Here is a 20181-nt window from a genome sequence, read left to right as displayed (position 1 = left end):
ATAATTTTTAAATTATCATTTCATGGATAAAGGAACTGAATTAGTAATAGTTCTTTTTTTTAAATTGATAGTTTACATAATTAAGCAGAATATACTTTCAGTTCAGTTCAGTTCAGTCACTCAGTCGTGTCCAACTCTTTGCGACCCCATGAATTGCAGCACGCCAGGCCTCCCTGTCCATCACCAACTCCCGGAGTTCACTGAGACTCATGTCCATCAAGTCAGTGATGCCATCCAGCCATCTCATCCTCTGTCTTCCCCTTTTCCTCCTGCCCCAAATCCCTCCCAGCAGCAGAGTCTTTTCCAATGAGTCAACTCTTCGCATGAGGTGGCCAAAGTACTGGAGTTTCAGCTTTAGCATCATTCCTTCCAAAGAAATCCCAGGGCTGATCTCCTTTAGAATGGACTGGTTGGATCTCCTTGCAGTCCAAGGGACTCTCAAGAGTCTTCTCCAACACCACAGTTCAAAAACATCAATTCTTTGGCGCTCAGCCTTCTTCACAGTCCAAGTCTCACATCCATACATGACCACTGGAAAAACCGTAGCTTTGACTAGATGGACCTTTGGCAAAGTAATGTCTCTGCTTTTGAATATGCTATCTAAGTTGGTCATAACTTTCCTTCCAAGGAGTAAGTGTCTTTTAATTTCATGGTTGCAGTCACTATCTGCAGTGATTTTGGAGCCCAAAAAAATAAAGTCTGACACTGTTTCCACTGTTTCCCTATCTATTTGCCGTGAAGTGATGGGACCAGATGCCATGAGTATATTCAAAACAGGAGCTACAGGCACAGGGTACGGATCTGTCTCTGGTTGGAAGGTATCTGTCCCTCCAGCCTCTAAACATCCTCAACTTCCTCCTCAGCTCTCAGCCTCAGCTTCTTTTTTAAAAAATTTAATGGAGTCTAGTTGGTTTACAATGCTGTGTTGATTTTGGCTATTCAGCAAAGTGAATCAAAGTGAATCAACTCCACTCTTTTTTAGATTCTTTTGCCATATTCATTACAGAGTATTGAGTAGAGTTCCCTGTGCTATACAGTGGGTCCTTATCTATTTTATACATAGTAGTAGGCATATGTCAATCCTCATCTCCCAATTTATCCCTCCCCCCTCCTCTCTTTTCTCTGGTAACCATAAACTTATTTCCTACATTTCTGACTCTGGAGCTGTCTTCTTGGTTATTCCATCACCATTTGGGGTGTGAGGTTGGCTCCTAGCCACCCATGAACCATGAGCCCCCAGATCAGGTAGACATATTCCTCCCAAACAGAGGCCACCATTAGTGCCTGGTCAACCTGCTCCTGTGGGTCTGGCTCACCTCCCTCCTTCTGGGCCTGCATTCCCACTAGACAATGACCCCCAGATGGCTTTTTCCGTGAGTTGATCCAGCAGTGCACAGGCACCCAGCACCTCTTGAAGATGCAAGACCTGCATGGCTACTGATCCCCAGGAAATCCTGATGTGTGGGGAGGCAGCCTGCCCACTATGCAAATCGCCTTGGCCTGGGAGAGGAGGCATGCCTGGGTTCTGCCTGTCACCTCTGTGGCTTCCTAGAGAGCCACTTCCTAGACTCCAAGCTGAAATTCATTCAGATTGTGCATGATGACCTGACCAAACTCCACAGGCTGTCTGGGGCCTCAATTCTGATGAGGCTGGGCCAGCATCATCCTCAAGTGTGTCCAGGAGCCTCCAGCTTACAGGGCCCTTTGAGGGTCCCACTCATTGTTTCCCCACCCCACCACCTCCCTACCCCTTACTCCCCCACCCACTTGCCCAAGCCTCTCTCTCCAGCCTTGAGGTAGATTTCTTTTCTGCTTTTTATCTTTCTTTTTTATTTTTTAAATTAGTAAAATATGATAACAAATTTACTAGAGACTTGGAAAACACAAAACAAAATTACAAGTAGTTCCACTATATATTACAAATGTTTAAGTAGATAAATTAAGATTTTTTTAGTTGGAGTTTCAATATTAAGCTTTCAGAAATTAATAGAATGAACAAGGTAGCTTTTTTACCACCCTGGAGCCCTCTCCCAAGTTATGAACCAAGTGGCAAGAATAACAGGGAAAAAAAAAGAGAGAGACGGTCAACAGTAAGACTCTAGAAAACAAACAAAAAACAAACCAAAAAAGAAGAAAAAGAAAAGAAAAAAAATTATATTGAACAAAGAGAGTTTGTTTTTAAATTTGTTTTAATTAAAATATACTTTCATGGTTCATAGCTACTCTTTTTATACATGTTACAAATGAAGAATCTCCACATAAGCCTGTATGAACAAAGCAAAATTAGTGTACCTGGTTTCTGTGAGTCAAAAAGGTGTTGTTTTGCCTAACGTTGCTTATGGTGAAATTCTTAAACAATGATTTCAAGAGTTGATCAAGACCCCATGACAAATAGGAGACTCTCTAAGCCATGCCTAAATTCAGACCAGATTTAATTCACAGCTACATCCCTTCCACAAAAGATGGAAAGGAAGGCATATCCAGTGTGTTCCAACCAACTCTCAGAAGGTATTGGTTCTAGTCTCCTAGAGTGCTGCTTGCTAACCTGCAGTGGACAAGGACATATTTTCTCAATTCCAGAAAGTCTGAATGACTAAAACCAAGAGTGTTATGGTGTGGAGAGATAACCATGTTGTGAGCGTGAGAAATAGAAAACAAATAGTAATGGTACATTTTGATAGGAACATTTTCTTTAGTTAGGCTTTTCTCAACTAAACATGAGATTTTTTTGTTTTGTCTAGTCGAGTCTGCTCAAAGTTCATAAATATTCCCTCAAGACCACAGTTTTTTCAAAATAATTATTATACACACGAATTTAAAATACAAGTTAAATAAGGCTTAGGAGTAAGAGGCCAAAATGACCTAAAACAGGGTCTATAAGATGCTTTCCTCTTAGATACCAGTCTTCGAGGCAATCCAGTTGCGGTAGGCAGTCACTCGTGTATAGACTCCTGGTTTATTGGCTGTACCACATTCTGCTCCCCAGCTCACTATTCCAACAAGGTACCAAATATTTCGAGAGTTGGGATGAACTAGTGGTCCTCCAGAGTCACCCTAAATAAAAAATATTTGTCATTATGAGACTTTACCTCCATAAAGAATTTACTTACATAAAGTAGTAAGCCCAGATGAGTTTGCGGTTCACGCTTCATAGAGACTGTCGGAAGGTGTATGATGTAAGTCTAACCTCAACTGTGATGGACTAGCCTATATATTCACTGGGGCTCTTTGGGGTAAACTTGAGTCTTGAAGCATGAACTGATAAGCATTCCATGAGAACGCTTTGGGAGACATATATTATGGATATACTTGGAGTAGCAGGCTTCATATCTGAAAAATGTAACAAAACTGTAGCCCATGAGGCTACAAAGTAAAAGAAATAGTCTAGAAGTAATTTAAACATTTCTGAGACCGAGAATCTAGTGAAATATTGCTTAGAGTATGGACTGTGATGCTAGGCTATTTTGGTTTATATACCTGTTCTCCCACATGCTAGCTTTGTGCCCTTTTGCAAATTACCTTCCTCTGCCTCAATTTCCTCATCTATAAAATGATAGTAATGATAGCATCGACATCACAAAGTTGTGATGAGGATTAAATGGATTCATATTTGTAAAGGACTTCAGTCAGTGCTTAACTCAGAGCAAGTCCAACATGTATTTATTAAACACTTATAAACACATGTGGCATATAGGGGAGAATTACTTTAGTCCCAGAGCCGAGAGGGAGTTTGACTGGATTGTAAAGAGTAAATTAACTGAAGCACAGAATTACTTTCATAGTGATAATTTACATAAAATAGTAGTTGCTTATATACTATATGGTCAGTGTGAATAATATTCGGACTTACCTGGCATGCATCAATATTTCCTTCTATGTAGCCAGCACATAGCATTGTGTCTTGTATCATCCCATTATATGCTTCCCAAGCATTACAAGTGTTTGTATCAATAATCTTCACAGGTGCTTTTTGAAGTAATACTGGGTATTCACCTAATGGACACAAACACTATCAGCAAAAGAGCTGCTCTGTAGCAGAGCAGGATGGAAAACTAGCTTTGTCCTCTCTGTATAAGACTTATATTTGACTCTGCTTATTCTAAGAGTGAAAAAGCCCCTTTCCATCACTCAAACCAAAGAAAAAGAAATTTGTAAAGAATTGGGCTTCCACGGTGGCTCAGATGGTAAAGTGTCTGCCAGTGAGGCAGGAGACCCGGGTTCAATCCCTAGGTTGGGGAGATCCCCTGGAGAAGGGAATGGCAACCCACTCTAGTACTCTCGCCTGGAAAATCCCATGGATGGAGGAGCCTGATAGGCTACAGTCCAAGGGGTTTTGAAGAGTCAGGCACAACTGAGCGACTTCACTTTCACATTCTAAGAATGAAAAAGCTCCTTTCCCTCACTCAAACCAAAGAATATATTTTTAAGAATAATTTGAAACATCTTTCTAATGCTGTCTTCCTTTGACCTTATTTCCCTTCTTACATCTTTGCAGCAGCACCTTTTTAGTTAGGTTCTCCAGGTCAAGGGGTTTCCTCTACCAAATTGGCCTCCTTGGAATGTTCCAAATCAAGGATTTGCAAAGTCATAACTTCATATGCACCTTCCTCGAACAATTTCCTGGAAGTACTGGGCCTCCAGGGCTAACTGATCCTTTCATTCTATCCCTGGATCATTTTTTTTTATTGTTTCTTTTGTACCTTGAATATTAAGTTCCTACTCAAAACTTAACTTACCATCATATGAAAGTGCTCCCCATCCTGTGACAACAACTCCTTCACCTGGTGGAAAAATCTGTGCGGCTTCAGAAAGACAAACTGAATGGACATCGTTCTTAAATAAAACTTTTTCAGTAAGCAATATAACTGCAATATCATCATGAAGTTCACCCCTGATGTAGTTTTCATGAATAAAAATTTGCTGAACATAGTGTTGCATATAAGGGAGATTTACTCTGGTGCCAAAGGTGACAGTATAGTTCCTTGGATCTTGTGAACTAAAAGAAACAAAAATCATGTATTTTGCATTTATTTCAGAGAAATAGAGGTACAGGCTACATCTGTTATAGTCTTTTCATGACATTAATGACAATTTCTTGCTTTGCAATCCATTAGCAGTGGTACAATCTGATTTTTTAAAATTCACTTGAAAAATCTTCTTTGAGTCCTTATACCTACACTATGTAAGATGATTAAGATGTAGAAATTAAATAGTTCATGCCTTCAAGAAATTTAAATTTAATGAAAGATGGGCATGAACACAAAAAGTTATAATTCCGTAAATGGTTGTGTGACCACAAAATAGGAGGACTTAAATCTGCATGCTCTTGGGACTGGAAGATTTCTTAGGAAAAGTAGCATTTTGATGAGACTATAGAGCTGAGTCATACTTGCCTAAAAGACAAGGAGAGAAGAAGATAGGCAGGTGCAGAGTGGGAAGGAGGTATGAAACAGGATTTTGTGTGATAACAATTGCAAGTCATTTGGGATATCTGGAGTATGACGTGATGAGAGATAAGAAACATGTGAGAAATAAAATGTCAAGAATGAATGACTTTTTCCAATCTTACTAATAAGATAGGAAAGCCTTAGATTGGCTTATCATATGATTTGTGTTTCAAACCAGAACACTTGAGAACGAGAAGGAATCCTATTGATGATTACACTGGGATAACAGGTGTAAACTGGAACTTTAGCCTCCCTGAAAGAAAGTGTTAGTTGCTCAGTTGTGTCCGATTCTTTGCAACCCCACGGACTGTAGCCCACCAGCTTCCTCTGTCCATGGAATTCTCCAGGCAAAAGTACTGGCGTGGGTAGCTGTTCCCTTTTCTAGGGGATCTTCCCGACCCAGGGATCGAACCCAGGTCTCCTGCATTGCAGGCAGTCTAACTGTCTGAGTCACCAGGGAAGCCCTAGCCTCAGGCAATATGATGAACTTACTTTTTAAAGCAGTGAGCTGCAGTCACCAGGTATCTGTCACTGATCAAAGATGCCCCACAGTAGTGCCGGCCATTCTTTTTGAGACTTGCTTGCCAGGGCCACTCTCCTTCCTGAGCAGTGGATCCACCCCTGATTCTATCATATGTAGCTGACATCCTTGGTCGTCTCCCACAGCCTGTCAGAAAGAGTCAGTGTTATACTGTTGAGAATAGAAAGATCCTGTTTGATTACAAAACTGAGATTGAGCTCAGTTATTCTTGTGTTATTTTATCTGACAGTGTCTCTCACTGAAAAGAACAGAATGTAATCTACACAGGAATTACTAGTAACCCCTGGATCACCTTCCTACCCATCATACTATCTCCAAGACTCTTCAACACTTGGAGGATATGGAAACTGTGCAAGGTGGATAGAGACACCATTAAGTACATGGACTCTGCAACCAGACTCCCTGGTCTGAATTCCGGCCCCATCATTTACAAGCTGGATGAATTTGAGGAAATTGCTTCACTTCTTTATGCTTCAGTTCCCCATCTCTAAAGTGGAATAATAATTTTTGTTGTTCAGTTGCCAAATTGTATCTATTTGTGACCCCATGGATTACAGTTGGCCAGGCTCCCCTGTCCTCCACTGTCTCCCAGAGTTTGCTTAGATTCATGTCCATTGAGTCAGTGATGCTATCTAACCATCTTATCCTTGGCCATTCACTTCTCCTTTTGCCATTAAATTTTCCTGGTATCAGGATCTTTTCCTATGAGTTTACTCTTCACATCAGATGACAAAATACTAGAGCTTCAACTTTTCAGCATCAGTCCTTCCAAAAGAAATAATAATAATAGTTATCTAGGATTGTTGTGAGGATTGAATGAGTTACATGTAAAGCAATTAGAACTGTGTCTGATTGAGAATAACAAATCTTGATCGATATGTTTTACATCATCACATACGTTTAATTAAAAAGTATCTGAACTTACGGTTGTTGATTATCTTTTCAGCTTTGGCCTTACTGATTTCTGAAATAGAAGAAGAGGTTCATTGTAAATTTAATTACTAGCATTAGTCACTGACCCTGGGGCTGGAGATGGTAGGTCCAGAGAGAAATAATTTTGAATCCCAGGATAAAGTGTCAACAGAAGGGAGAAAATATTGGCTTATTTGAATTGTTCTTTTACTATATATGAATGTGAAATATGGAAATACTATCTTCATAGTTCCACATGAGAGACTTCATTTAATTGGAATTGTATTCTATATCATCCAAAGTGGAAAATTACTAGTATGCTTCCTTTGAAGAACAGGAAGACCTCCAGGTGAACCTGATTCCTGTCAGTAAACAAAAATAACTTTTAAAAATTGACTTGTCTTATAATGGCTGATCGAATCCTATTTCTGAAAGTTATAGGAGATCATGAAAAGAATACAAGAATACATCACTACTGTAAGGATTATTCAAAGTTTTGCTATTTACTTTAGAATAAAGAGCAGCTTTTCCCTCAGAGAACTAATTTTAAGGTGTGGCATTATTATGATCTAAGTGTGTTTTAATAATGAAGAATACAAATTGTTGCTCTGATATAAAACTGTGACTTATTCATTAAAAAAATGGGAATCAGCTTTGTGTTTGGTGCTTGTGATACATGTCCAGGATAAAAAGGTGAGAGTAACACGACTTCCATCTAGTACATAAGCTTACCCTCAAGTGTAAGCGAATCAGGATCTGTGGTCAAGGATCCTGAGTGGTTCCTCAGCATTTGGCGTAAGATGCTTTCAATGCCTCTTCTTGTGTTTTCCTTCATTGATTTGGGCGCCTTGAATACCAGCCATATATGTGCTGTCACACTGTTGTCAGCAGGACTAAAAACACAGTAAAGGTTTCATATGTTGCTAAAAATGAACATTTTGTCTTTATTCCCTGACCTCTTATATCTTCACTTCGGTTCTTTTGTAGGTGTTTGTAGTACCTTCACTTTAAGTTAATCACAGCATCATCCAGCTGCCTACCTTTGCTTGTATGCATACAGCTATTCAGTTTAGAAGTCAAGTGGTTCTACACATCTAAAAATGTAGGAAAGGCTTGAGACACAGAGTAGAAGTATCATATAAGAACCGGGATCATTTATTCCTACATTCATCAGTCATTTATTGAGCTGCTATGAAAAGTGACTAGTTGTTATGGGGTGATACAAGGGTGACTATAACAGAGTTCCTACTCTCAAGAAGTTTCCAGATTTCTAAGACAGACGACATCTATACAAAGACTATAATAAGTGAGGCAAAGCAATAAGATGTTTATCTTATCTGCAAATAAGACAAGTCATGGTTTCCTTAAAGTATCAGAGAAATTTTTATCTAAGAGGTAACATACACACTAGACCTTAAAATATTTTTATCACTATTTCATCATCAAGCAAAAATTGCTATCAGGCAGAGCAAAGGAGGAATAGTACTGCAGAATAACTGAGTAGCAATAATATTAATTAGCATTTACTGGGTATCTGCTGTGTTCCAGGTACTACGTTACCACATTTGTTATCACACTTAGTCTCTACAACAACCCTGCACCTTAGGTGTCATTACCTTCCTTTTGCAGACAAGGAAAACTTGAGACTTTGAAAGTCTACCCAATGTGCTCAGAGGCTTCCCTGGCGGTGCAGTGGCAAAGAATCTTCCTGCTAATGCAGGTTCAATCTCTTTCTTGGGTTCAATCTCTGGGTTGGGAATATCCCCTGGAGAAGGGAATGGCAACCCATTCCAGTATTCTTGCCTGGAGAATTCCATGAAGAGAGGAGCCTGATGGGCTACAGTCCATGGGGTCTCAAAGAGTCAGACATGAATGAGCATGCAAACATTTAATGTGCTAAAGATCACACAGTAATTAAACTAAGATCCAGATACAGTACAATTGACTGTCTAACCCAGGCTCATTACATTATGCACTCTTTCTCCATGCCCAGTTGGCCAGTGACAACAGTGTCTAGGAGACTGAGTTCAGATGGAAGAGGATTTGAATACTAGCCAAGGGGTAGCAGTAAAGAGAAGTTGTTGAATAAAACTGTGCTTGTGGAAGATTAACCTGACTGTCATGTTCAGGACAGATTTGGTTGGTATTGGAATGCAGGTGGGGGTAGTCCAAGAGGCTGGCTAATGGACTTGTAAGAATTGTTGAGCATCTCCAAGGTTAGTGTCTGAAGTGGTATTATTATGCTTTAGATCTTTCTAATGAATGATTATCTTTTGTTATGTAAATAAATAGTCATTCCTAGGTAGCACTCAGCTAATACAAGTTTGATTATAGTAGCAGTTGAAAGTCAAAAGTATTAGATGCTCAATCGTGTCTCTTTATGACTCCATTGACTGTAGCGAACCAGGCTCCTTTGTCCATGGAATTTCCCAGGCAAGAATATTGGAGTGGGTTGCTATTCCCTTTTCCAGGGGCTCTTCCAGACTCAGGGATTGAACCTAGGTCTCCCACATTGCAGGCAAATTCTTTACTGTCTGAGCCATCAGCAAGGTGTGCCCAAATGAAAACCTCAGACCTATAGCCTCTCCATCACTTTCCATGGGCTCACACTTCCAATAGATACCTGAAGTTATGTGTGTGGGAAAACCAAGCAGAAGCCTTGGGGTGGTTGCAGTCCTGTTTGAAAGATATCCTTTAGTGTTAGCCTCCCACTGTTTCCAATACTAAAAATCAATTCCCAAGATTAATTCTAGTTGAGCTTTTGAACCATTCTGCAATTCTAGGAGTCCCCTTGAGTTTCAGGAGCAGTGGAAGAAGGGCAGACATAGTCTGGTGGCCTTGATTAAGGTAAAAGCAATAATAGCCTTCATTGGAAAAGTGTTTACTTGCAAATATTTCCATACACATTATCTTCTTTGATCTTGAGTATAGTTTTATGAGGAATGCCGTGTATGTGTTATTATCACTATTTACAGACAGGAAAGCAGAGTCAGAATGGTGTAGCGATTCACTCAAGACTCTAGGGTTATTAAGTAGCAAAGCTGGATCAGGTTGTTTAACTCGTATTCTAGAGCTCCATTGGACTTCCCTGGTAGCTCAGCTGGTAAAGAATCTGCCGGCAATATAGGAATCCCAGTTCAATTCCTGGATCGGGAAGATCCCCTGGAAAAGGTATAGGTTACCCACTCCAGTATTCTTGGGCTTCCCGTGGCTCAGACAGTAAAGAATCCACATGCAATGCGGGAGACCTGGGTTTGATCCCTGGGTTGGGAAGAGTCCCTGGAGGAGGCCATGGCAACCCACTCCAGTGTTCTTGCCTGGAGAATCCCCATGGACAGAGGAACCTGGTAGGCTACAGTCCATGGGTTCGCAAAGAATCAGACACAACAGTGACGAAGTACAGCACACAGAGCTCCATTAGCTAGTCCATATTTCTGCAAACTCTTGCAGAAAACACAGCACAGCTATTTTGCTTCTTGTTCTGGCCACTAAAAGGATTTCCTTGGCATCAAAGTCTGGTGTAGAAATGCTTTTTTCTACCGTAAAAGAACTCTAGGGCAGTTCTCCAAGGTGTTTAGCTAACTTGCAAGAATAGAAAAACATGAAAAAACATATGTATTTATGTTACAGCTAAATAAAAATGTTATACCATCAAACATTGGTCTAAGAGACCAGTTAGTATTTGCTGAACATAAAAACTTTAAATACTAGAGAAATGATTCATATGTGATTTAAGAAATAATGTATTCTCAGTGCTGCTAAAAATGAACTTAACTAAATAGCTCAAACTTTGCTTTAATTGTACACTAAGCAATTAGCCTGATATTTAGTTTAGGATGATGTCATTCATTAGTAACTTACTGGCTAATGATTGTAATATGTCAACAGACTCTTTTTATAGTGGTATTTGAAATATAATGATATATGTGATAGGTTGATAGCTTTTCTTACAGTTATTAGTTACTTACACCAGTGTGATGACTTGAGAATTGATGTATTGTCTGTAAATGCTAGAACTCTGAAATGCATCAGACATCTGTTAAAGAGAACATAGAGTCAAACATTAAATTCCAGTAATAAATTTATGTTTCACAGAATTAACAATGAACTAAATATAAGAAAATATTACTTTACCTTCGTCTCAAGAATTTTGCTAAGATAGTTATTTTCTGGTGATGTCTCCTTTTCATAATTTCTATTATATGGGATATTCAGCACTTTAAAGCTACCTTGGTAATAGTAGGTCTTGTTTTCTGTGAGATAAGGAAATGATCCACAGATTATTTAAGTGAAATGGACTTCAAATCCAAATATAAATTACATGGTAATACCAGCTATGAATAGCAAATAATATGTTCATATTAGATATTTACAAGCCTTGTGAACCTTTCTGGGGCAGTTGATTAGATAAACTGGGCTTTGCGGAAAGTATTTATAAGACCAATAATGGAGCAGATCTATTTCAGACAAAGGTCAGAAAGAAGAGTTACATCTTGATTGAGACAGATGAAAGTGAAAGTCGCTCAGCCGAGTCCGACCCTTTGCTACCCCATGGACTGTATGTATAGTCCATGGAATTCTCCAGAATTCTCCAGAGTGCGTAGCCCGTAACCTTCTCCAGGGGAATTTTCCCAACCCAGGGATCAAACCCACATCTCCCACATTGCAGGCAGATTCTTTACCAGCTAAGCCACAAGGGAAGCCCAAGAATACTGGAGTGGGTAGCCTATCCCTTCTCCAGCAGATCTTCCTGACCCAGGAATTGAACCGGGGTCTCCTACATTGCAGGTGGATTCTTTACCATCTGAGCTATGAGGGAAGCTAGGACTTGCTATAAATGATATCTGTCTAGAATAATCAATTTTTGAAGTATAAATAAAAATTGTTGGGACTTCCCTGGTAGTCCAGAGGCTAAAACTCTGTGTTCCCAATTCAGAGGCTCTGGGTTTGATCCCTGATAAGGGAACTAGATCGCACATGCTACAACTAAAGATGTTGCATGCTGCAACAAAGATCAAAGATCCCCATGTGCTACAACTAAGACCTGCTACAGCCAAATAAATAAAATAAAAAGTAAATACTTTAAAAATTATTAGCATTAGCACCCCACTCCAGTACTCTTGCCTGGAAAATTCCATGGACGGAGGAGCCTGGTGGGCTGCAGTCCATGGGGTCGTGAAGAGTTGGACTCGACTGAGCGACTTCACTTTCACTTTTCACTTTCATGCATTGCAGAAGGAAATGGCCACCCACTCCAGTGTTCTTGCCTGGAGAATCCCAGGGATGGTGGAGCCTGGAGGGTTGCCATCTATGGGGTTGCACAGAGTCGGACATGACTGAAGTGACTTAGTAGTAGTAGTAGTAGTATGTGAAGATACTTTATAAAAACCATGTGAAGAATACCCATTTTCCAAGAGAAATGTGGTCTCAGAGATATTCAGTGATTTACCTAGCATCATTTAGCTACTAAAAAGAGCCAAGTATCAATACCTGACCTCTTGACCTGTCTGACCCTGAAGCCCACATCTAATCCATTACATTTCCTTCCTAAATTTTTATAGATATTATACTGTTTGATATATAATGCATCTTACTCTCAATATGTGATAGATAGAAGCATCTAGGAATATGCTAGATAACGGATAGTAGTGCTTAGCATATAGTAAACACTAAAAAAATGTTAACATTATTTTGTAGTATGATCGTTGCCTTTGAAGATAATCTTGTGGGAGAGACAGGCTCAAAATGGAAAAAAGCATACATGAGATACGAATAACGACATAATTAAATGATAAATTTAACTGTTAAACTACAAGTTCTGTATGAATATAGAAAGGCAGACACAATAATTAAAATAAAATATGAAAGAGGAAAACAATAGAATGGGAAAGACTAGAGATCTCTTCAAGAAAATTAGAGATACCAAGGGAACATTTCATGCAAAGATGGGCTCAATAAAGGAGAGAAATGGTAGGGACCTAACAGAAGCAGAAGATATTAAGAAGAGGTGGCAAGAACACACAGAAGAACTATACAAAAAAGATCTTCATGACCCAGATAATCATGATGGTGTGATCACTCACCTACAGCCAGACATCCTGGAATGTGAAGTCAAGTGGGCTGTAGGAAGCATCACTACGAACAAAGCTAGTGGAGGTGATGGAATTCCCATTGAGCTATTTCAAATCCTGAACGATGATGCTGTGAAAATGCTGCATTCAATATACCAGCAAATTTGGAAAACTCAGCAGTGGGCACAGGACTGGAAAAAGTCAGTTTTCATTCCAATCCCAAAGAAAGGCAATGCCAAAGAATGTTCAAACTACCACACAATTGCACTCATCTCACATACTAGTAAAGTAATGCTCAAAATTCTCCAAGCCAGGCTTCATCAGTATGTGAATTGTGAACTTTCAGATGTTCAAGCTGGATTTATAAAAGGCACAGGATCTGCCAACTTCAAATTGCCAACATCTGCTGGATCATAAAAAAAGCAAGAGAGTTCCAGAAAAATATCTATTTCTGCTCTATTAACTATGCCAAAGCCATTGACTGTGTGGATCACAATAAACTGTGGAAAATTCTGAAAGAGATGGGACTACCAGACGACTTGACCTGCCTCTTGAAAAATCTATATGCGGGTCAGGAAACAACAGTTAGAACAGGACATGGAGCAACAGACTGGTTCCAATAGGAAAAGGAGTACATCAAGGCTATATATTGTTACCCTACTTATTTAAATTATATGTAGAGTACATCATGAGAAATACTAGGCTAGACAAAGTACAGCTGGAATCAAGATTGCTGGGAGAAATATCAGTAACCTCAGATATGCAGATGACACCACCCTAATGGCAGAAAGTGAAGAAGAACTAAAGAGCCTCTTGGTGAAAGTGAAAGAGGAGAGTGAGAAAGTTGGCTTAAAGCTCAACATTCAGAAAACCAAGATCATGGCATCTGGTCCCATCACTTCATTGCAAATAGATGGGGAAACAGTGGAAACAGTATCAGACTTTATTTTGGGGGGCTCCAAAATCACTGCAGATGGTGACTGCAGCCATGAAATTAAAAGACATTTACTCCTTGGAAGGAAAGTTATGACCAACCTAGACACCATATTAAAAACCTTATTTTGTCAACAAAGGTTCATCTAGTCAAAGCTATGGTTTTTCCAGTAGTCATGGATGGATATGAGAGTTGCACTATAAAGAAAGCTGAGCGCCAAAGAATTGATGCTTTTGAACTGTGGTGTTGGAGAAGATTCTTGAGAGTCCCTTGGACTGCAAGGAGATCCAACCAGTCCATCCTAAAGGAAATCAGTCCTAAATGTTCATTTGAAGGACTGATGCTGAAGCTGAAACTCCAATATTTTGGCCACCTGATGCAAAGAACAGACTCATTAGAGAAGACCCTGATGCTGGGAAAGATTGAAGGCAGGATGAGAAGGGGACAACAGAGGATGAGACGGTTGGATGGCATCACCGACTCATTGGACATGAGCTTGAGTAAACTCTGGGAGTTGATGATGGACAGGCAGGCCTGCCATGCTGCAGGCCATGGTGTTGCAAAGAGTCCGACAGGACTGAGTGACTGAAATGAACTGAACTGAACTGATACATTGTCATTATAAATATGGTGGAAATATTTTACAGTTAGAAAAGTGAAGGAAAAAGATGTTGAAAACTTCTTAAAATGCTGAAAATGTGTAGTTATAAATAATCATTTGTGAGTGAACATTGTTAATTGTTGTTAGCTGGTTTGTGGTCATGGATCATTTATCATAGAGATAGGGCTCTGCAGTGGTAGTGTACTGGGTTTTACTATAAGTAGCAAAAAATAGACCTTGAAGCCATTCAATTTTATTTTTCATAATTCATTGTTCACAATGCATCCTTTAGTTCTTTATTTAGATTTCTAAATATCTCTGTAATACGTGAAGCGTGAACTTTCTGATGTTCAAGCTGGTTTTAGAAAAGGCAGAGGAACCAGAGATCAAATTGCCAACATCCGCTGGATCATGGAAAAAGCAAGAGAGTTCCAGAAAAACATCTATTTCTGCTTTATTGACTATGCCAAAGCCTTTGACTGTGTGGATCACAATAAACTGTGGAAAATTCTTCAAGAGATGGAAATACCAGACCACCTGACCTGCCTCTTGAGAAATCTGTATGCAGGTCAGGAAGCAACAGTTAGAACTAGACATGGAACAACAGACTGGTTCCAAATAGGAAAAGGAGTACGTCAAGGCTGTATATTGTCATCCAGCTTATTTAACTTATATTCAGAGTACATCATGAGAAACGCTGGACTGGAAGAAGCACAGGCTGGAATCAAGATTGACGGGAGAAATATCAATAACCTCAGATATGCAGATGACACCACCCTTATGGCAGAAAGTGAAGAGGAACTAAAAAGCCTCTTGGATGGGAGGAGCCAAGATGGCGGAGGAGTAGGATGGGGAGAACACTTTCTCCCCCACAAATTCATCAAAAGAGCATTTAAACGTCGAGTAAATTCCACAAAACAATTTCTGAATGCCGGCAGAGGACATCAGGCACCCAGAAAAGCAACCCAACTCTTCGAAAGGAGGTAGGAAAAAATATAAAAGACAAAAAAAGAGACAAAAGAGGGAGGGACGGAGTTCCATCCCGGGAAGGGAGTCTTAAAAAGAGAGAAGTTTCCAAACACCAGGAAACCGTCTCACTGCCGAATCTGTGCCGAGCTTGGGAAGCACAGAGGGCAACATAAAAGGGAGAAAAAAAATAAATAAACAATTAAAAATCGCAGATTGTGAGCCCTACGGTAACTCCCCCAGCGGAGAAGCAGCGCAGACGCCTGCACACGGCATTAGCAAGCGGGGGCTGGGCAGGGAAGCGGGCGCGGGCTGTGTCCCTTAGAGTAAGAATCGGCCCGAATATCCTGAGCGCTATCTGAGCGAAATAATTTGGGCTAGCAAACCAGACTGTGGGATATCTACCACGCGAAAAGCCAGCCCTAACCTAAGACACCGCCAGGCCCGCGCACAGAACAAAGGACTGAACAGAGATAGCCGGCTGCAGACCTTCCCCCTCCGGTGACAGGCAGCCAGAGCCGGAAGGGGGCAATCGCAGCCCAAGAGAGACACTATCTATAAAACTGTAAGCAGGCTTCTTTGCTAACTAAAACTTCTTGGGGGTCTGGACGGTCAACATCTGCCTGAGAAGGTGCGCCAGTTTTACACCCAGATAACCGAGTGGCGGGGAGGCGATAGGTTGCAGCATTGGCGCCCGCCAAACACATCACCTGAGCTGCTCGGATCTGCGAAGAGCACAAAACGCAGGCCCAACCGAGCCTGTGCCTCTGAGGACTACCCAAGTGCCTGAACCTGAGCGGCTTGGACCTGGGAGCTCAGCCCAGGGCCGGCCTCTGATTGTTCCTGGCGGAACAACCTAGAGCCCGAGCAGTGTGGGCAGGGAGGCTACACGTGCCGCGAGCTGGGGCAGACCCAGTGTGGCTGAGGCATTGGGAGCACACGCCAGTGTTATCTGTTTGCAGCATCCCTCCCTCCCTCCCTCCCCACAGCGCGGCTGAACAAGTGAGCCTAAATAAAATAAAAGAATAGTGTCCTCCACCGTCCCCTTTGTGTCAGGGCGGGAACCAGACACTGAAGAGACCAGCAAACAGAAGAAGCTATAACAGAGGGAAACGCCTTGGAAGCTACAGACTATAGATTAAAACCCTGTGGTTACTACGGACTACATAGGAAGGGGCCTATAGATCTCAAGAAATATAAGTCAGACCAAGGAACTAGCCAAAAATGAACTGAACCCACAATACTCACAACAAAACCAGTGAAAGACCTAGATATATTTTTACTATTTTTATGATCAATCTTTCTTTCTTTTTTTTAAAAAAAATTTTAAGTCCTCTATTGTCCTTTAATTTTCACTTTTATAACTATTACTTTGCAAAAAAAAAAAAAGATGCTATTTTTTTTTCTTCTTCAGCAAACTTCATATATATATTTTATAATTTTTTGACCATGTTTTGTTTTGTTTTGTTTTGTTTTTCTTCTTTTCTTTAACATTGTCTTTTTGAAATTCCAAACTCTACTCTAGATTTTTAATTTTAGCCTTTTGGTATATGTTATCAATTTTGTACCTATAGTTTTTTTCATAATTTCTGTGACTTTTTTTTTCCCCTCTGTTTCTTTCTCTTCTTCTTTTGTATAACATCATATATCTGCAATTCCAAACTCTACTCAAGATTTTTAATGTATGCTTTTTGGTATTTGATATCAATTTTGTACATGTATTTTCTTTATAATTTTTGCGACATTGTTTTTGTTGGTTTGTTTGTTTTCTCTATTTTTCTTCTTCTTTTTTTTAACATTTTATTTTTGAAATTCCAAACTCTACTCTAGATTTTTAATTTTTGCTTTTTGGTATTAGTTATCAATTTTGTACCTGTAGTTTCTTTATAATTTTCGCAACCTTGTTTGTTTTTCTTTGTTCATTTTTTCTCTTTCTTTTCCTTAACATCGCATTTTTGAAATTCCAAACTCTACTCTAGATTTTTAATTTTTGCTTTTATGTATTTGTTACCAATTTTCTACCTTTAAGAACCCAATCTTCAGGACCCATTTTTCACTAGGGAATGAGATTACTGGCTTGACTGCTCTCTCTCCCTTTGGACTCTCCGTTTTCTCCACCAGGTCGCCTGTATCTCCTCCCTAACCCCTCTCTACTCTACCCAACTCTGTGAATTTCTGTGTGTTCCAGACGGTGGAGAACACTCAGGGAACTGATTACTGGCTGGATCTGTCTCCCTCCTTTTCATTTCCCCCTTTTATCCTTCTGGCCACCTCTGTCTCCTGCCTCCTTCTTCTCTTCTCTGTATAACTCCGTGAACATCTCTGAGTGGTCCAGTTGTGGAGTGCACATAAGGAAGTGACTACTGGCTAGCCCACTCTCTCCACTATTGATTCCACCTCATCTCATTCGGGTCACCTCTAACTCCCTCCTCCCTCTTCTCTTCTCCATGTAATGCTGTGAACCTCTCTGAGTGACCCTCACAGTAGAGAAACTTTTCATCTTTAACGTAGATGTTTTATCAATGGTGCTGTATAGAAGGAGAAGTTTTGAAACTACTGTAAAAATAAGACCGATAACTGGAAGTAGGAGGCTTAAGTCCAAACCCTGACTCCAGGGAACTCCTGACTCCAAGGAACATTAATTGACAGGAGCTCATCAAATGCCTCCATACCGACACTGAAACCAAGCACCACACAAGGGCCAACAAGTTCCAGGGAAAGACATACCAAGCAAATTCTCCAGCAACAAAGGAACACAGCCCTGAGCTTCAAGATACAGGCTGCCCAAAGTCACCCCAAAACCATAGACATCTCATAACTCATTACTGGACATTTCATTACACTCCAGAGAGAAGAAATACAGCTCCATCCACCAGAACATCGACACAAGCTTCCCTAACCAGGAAACCTTGACAAGCCACCTGTACAAACCCACACACAGTGAGGAAACGCCACAATAAAGAGAACTCCACAAACTGCCAGAATACAGAAAGGACACCCCAAACTCAGCAATTTAAACAAGATGAAGAGACAGAGGAATAGCCAGCAGATAAAGGAACAGGATAAATGCCCACCAAACCAAACAAAAGAGGAAGAGATAGGGAATCTACCTGATAAAGAATTCCAAATAATGATAGTGAAATTGATCCAAAATCTTGAAATTAAAATGGAATCACAGATAAATAGCCTGGAGGCAAGGATTGAGAAGATGCAAGAAAGGTTTAACAAGGACCTAGAAGAAATAAAAAAGAGTCAATATATAATGAATAATGCAATAAGTGAAATTAAAAACACTCTGGAGGCAACAAATAGTAGAATAACAGAGGCAGAAGATAGGATTAGTGAATTAGAAGATAGAATGGTAGAAATAAATGAATCAGAGAGGATAAAAGAAAAACAAATTAAAAGAAATGAGGACAATCTCAGAGACCTCCAGGACAATATTAAACGCTACAACATTCGAATCATAGGGGTCCCAGAAGAAAAAGACAAAAAGAAAGACCATGAGAAAATACTTGAGGAGATAATAGTTGAAAACTTCCCTAAAATGGGGAAGGAAATAATCACCCAAGTCCAAGAAACCCAGAGAGTGCCAAACAGGATAAACCCAAGGCGAAACACCCCAAGACACATATTAATCAAGTTAACAAAGATCAAACACAAAGAACAAATATTAAAAGCAGCAAGGGGAAAACAACAAATAACACACAAGGGAATACCCATAAGGATAACAGCTGATCTTTCAATAGAAACTCTTCAAGCCAGGAGGGAATGGCAAGACATACTTAAAATGATGAAAGAAAATAGCCTACAGCCCAGATTATTGTACCCAGCAAGGATCTCATTCAAGTATGAAGGAGAAATCAAAAGCTTTTCAGACAAGCAAAAGCTGAGAGAATTCTGCACCACCAAACCAGCTCTCTAACAAATACTAAAGGATATTCTCTAGACAGGAAACACAAAAACGGTGTATAAATTCGAACCCAAAACAATAAAGTAAATGGCAATGGGATCATACTTATCAGTAATCACCTTAAACGTAAATGGGTTGAATGCCCCAACCAAAATACAAAGACTGGCTGAATGGATACAAAAACAAGACCCCTAAATATGTTGTCTACAAGAGACCCACCTCAAAACAGGGGACACATACAGACTGAAAGTGAAGGGCTGGAAAAAGATTTTCCATGCAAATAGGGCCCAAAAGAAAGCAGGAGTAGCAATACTCATATCAGATAAAATAGACTTTAAAACAAAGACTGTGAAAAGAGACAAAGATGGTTGCTACATAATGATCAAAGGATCAATCCAAGAAGAAGATATAACAATTATAAATATATATGCACCCAACACGGGAGCACCGCAGTATGTAAGACAAATGCTAACAAGTATGAAAGGAGAAATTAACAATAACACAATAGTAGTGGGAGACTTTAATACCCCAGTCACACCTATGGATAGATCAACTAAACAGAAAATTAACAAAGAAACACAAACTTTAAATGATACAATAGACCAGTTAGACCTAATTGATATCTATAGGACATTTCATCCCAAAACAATGAATTTCACCTTTTTCTCAAGCGCACATGGAACCTTCTCCAGGATAGATCACATCCTGGGCCATAAAGCTAGCCTTGGTAAATTCAAAAAAATAGAAATCATTCCAAGCATCTTTTCTAACCACAATGCAGTAAGATTAGATCTCA

The 20181-nt window shown here is 39.9% G+C and overlaps 1 protein-coding gene across 1 annotated transcript in view; it reads right to left on the bottom strand.

The window, feature by feature from the left end:
* Positions 1–2171: 2171 nt before the first annotated feature.
* LOC102396808 (transmembrane protease serine 11B-like protein) overlaps positions 2172–20181 on the bottom strand; it is a 29935-nt gene continuing 11925 nt past the window's right edge. The window contains exons 3-10 of the mRNA XM_025289985.3: positions 11035–11153; positions 10869–10936; positions 7633–7793; positions 6914–6952; positions 5940–6114; positions 4737–4996; positions 3851–3993; positions 2172–3054 (exon numbers count right to left, since the gene is read on the bottom strand). Of these exons, the coding sequence (XP_025145770.2) occupies positions 2893–3054; positions 3851–3993; positions 4737–4996; positions 5940–6114; positions 6914–6952; positions 7633–7793; positions 10869–10936; positions 11035–11153 (1127 nt within the window). The 3' untranslated portion in view covers positions 2172–2892. The remainder of the gene's footprint in view (positions 3055–3850; positions 3994–4736; positions 4997–5939; positions 6115–6913; positions 6953–7632; positions 7794–10868; positions 10937–11034; positions 11154–20181) is intronic.

The sequence above is a fragment of the Bubalus bubalis genome, chromosome 7 (assembly GCF_019923935.1).
Source record: "Bubalus bubalis isolate 160015118507 breed Murrah chromosome 7, NDDB_SH_1, whole genome shotgun sequence".
Taxonomy (NCBI): domain Eukaryota; kingdom Metazoa; phylum Chordata; class Mammalia; order Artiodactyla; family Bovidae; genus Bubalus; species Bubalus bubalis.
This window is presented reverse-complemented; position numbering and strand designations above follow the sequence as displayed.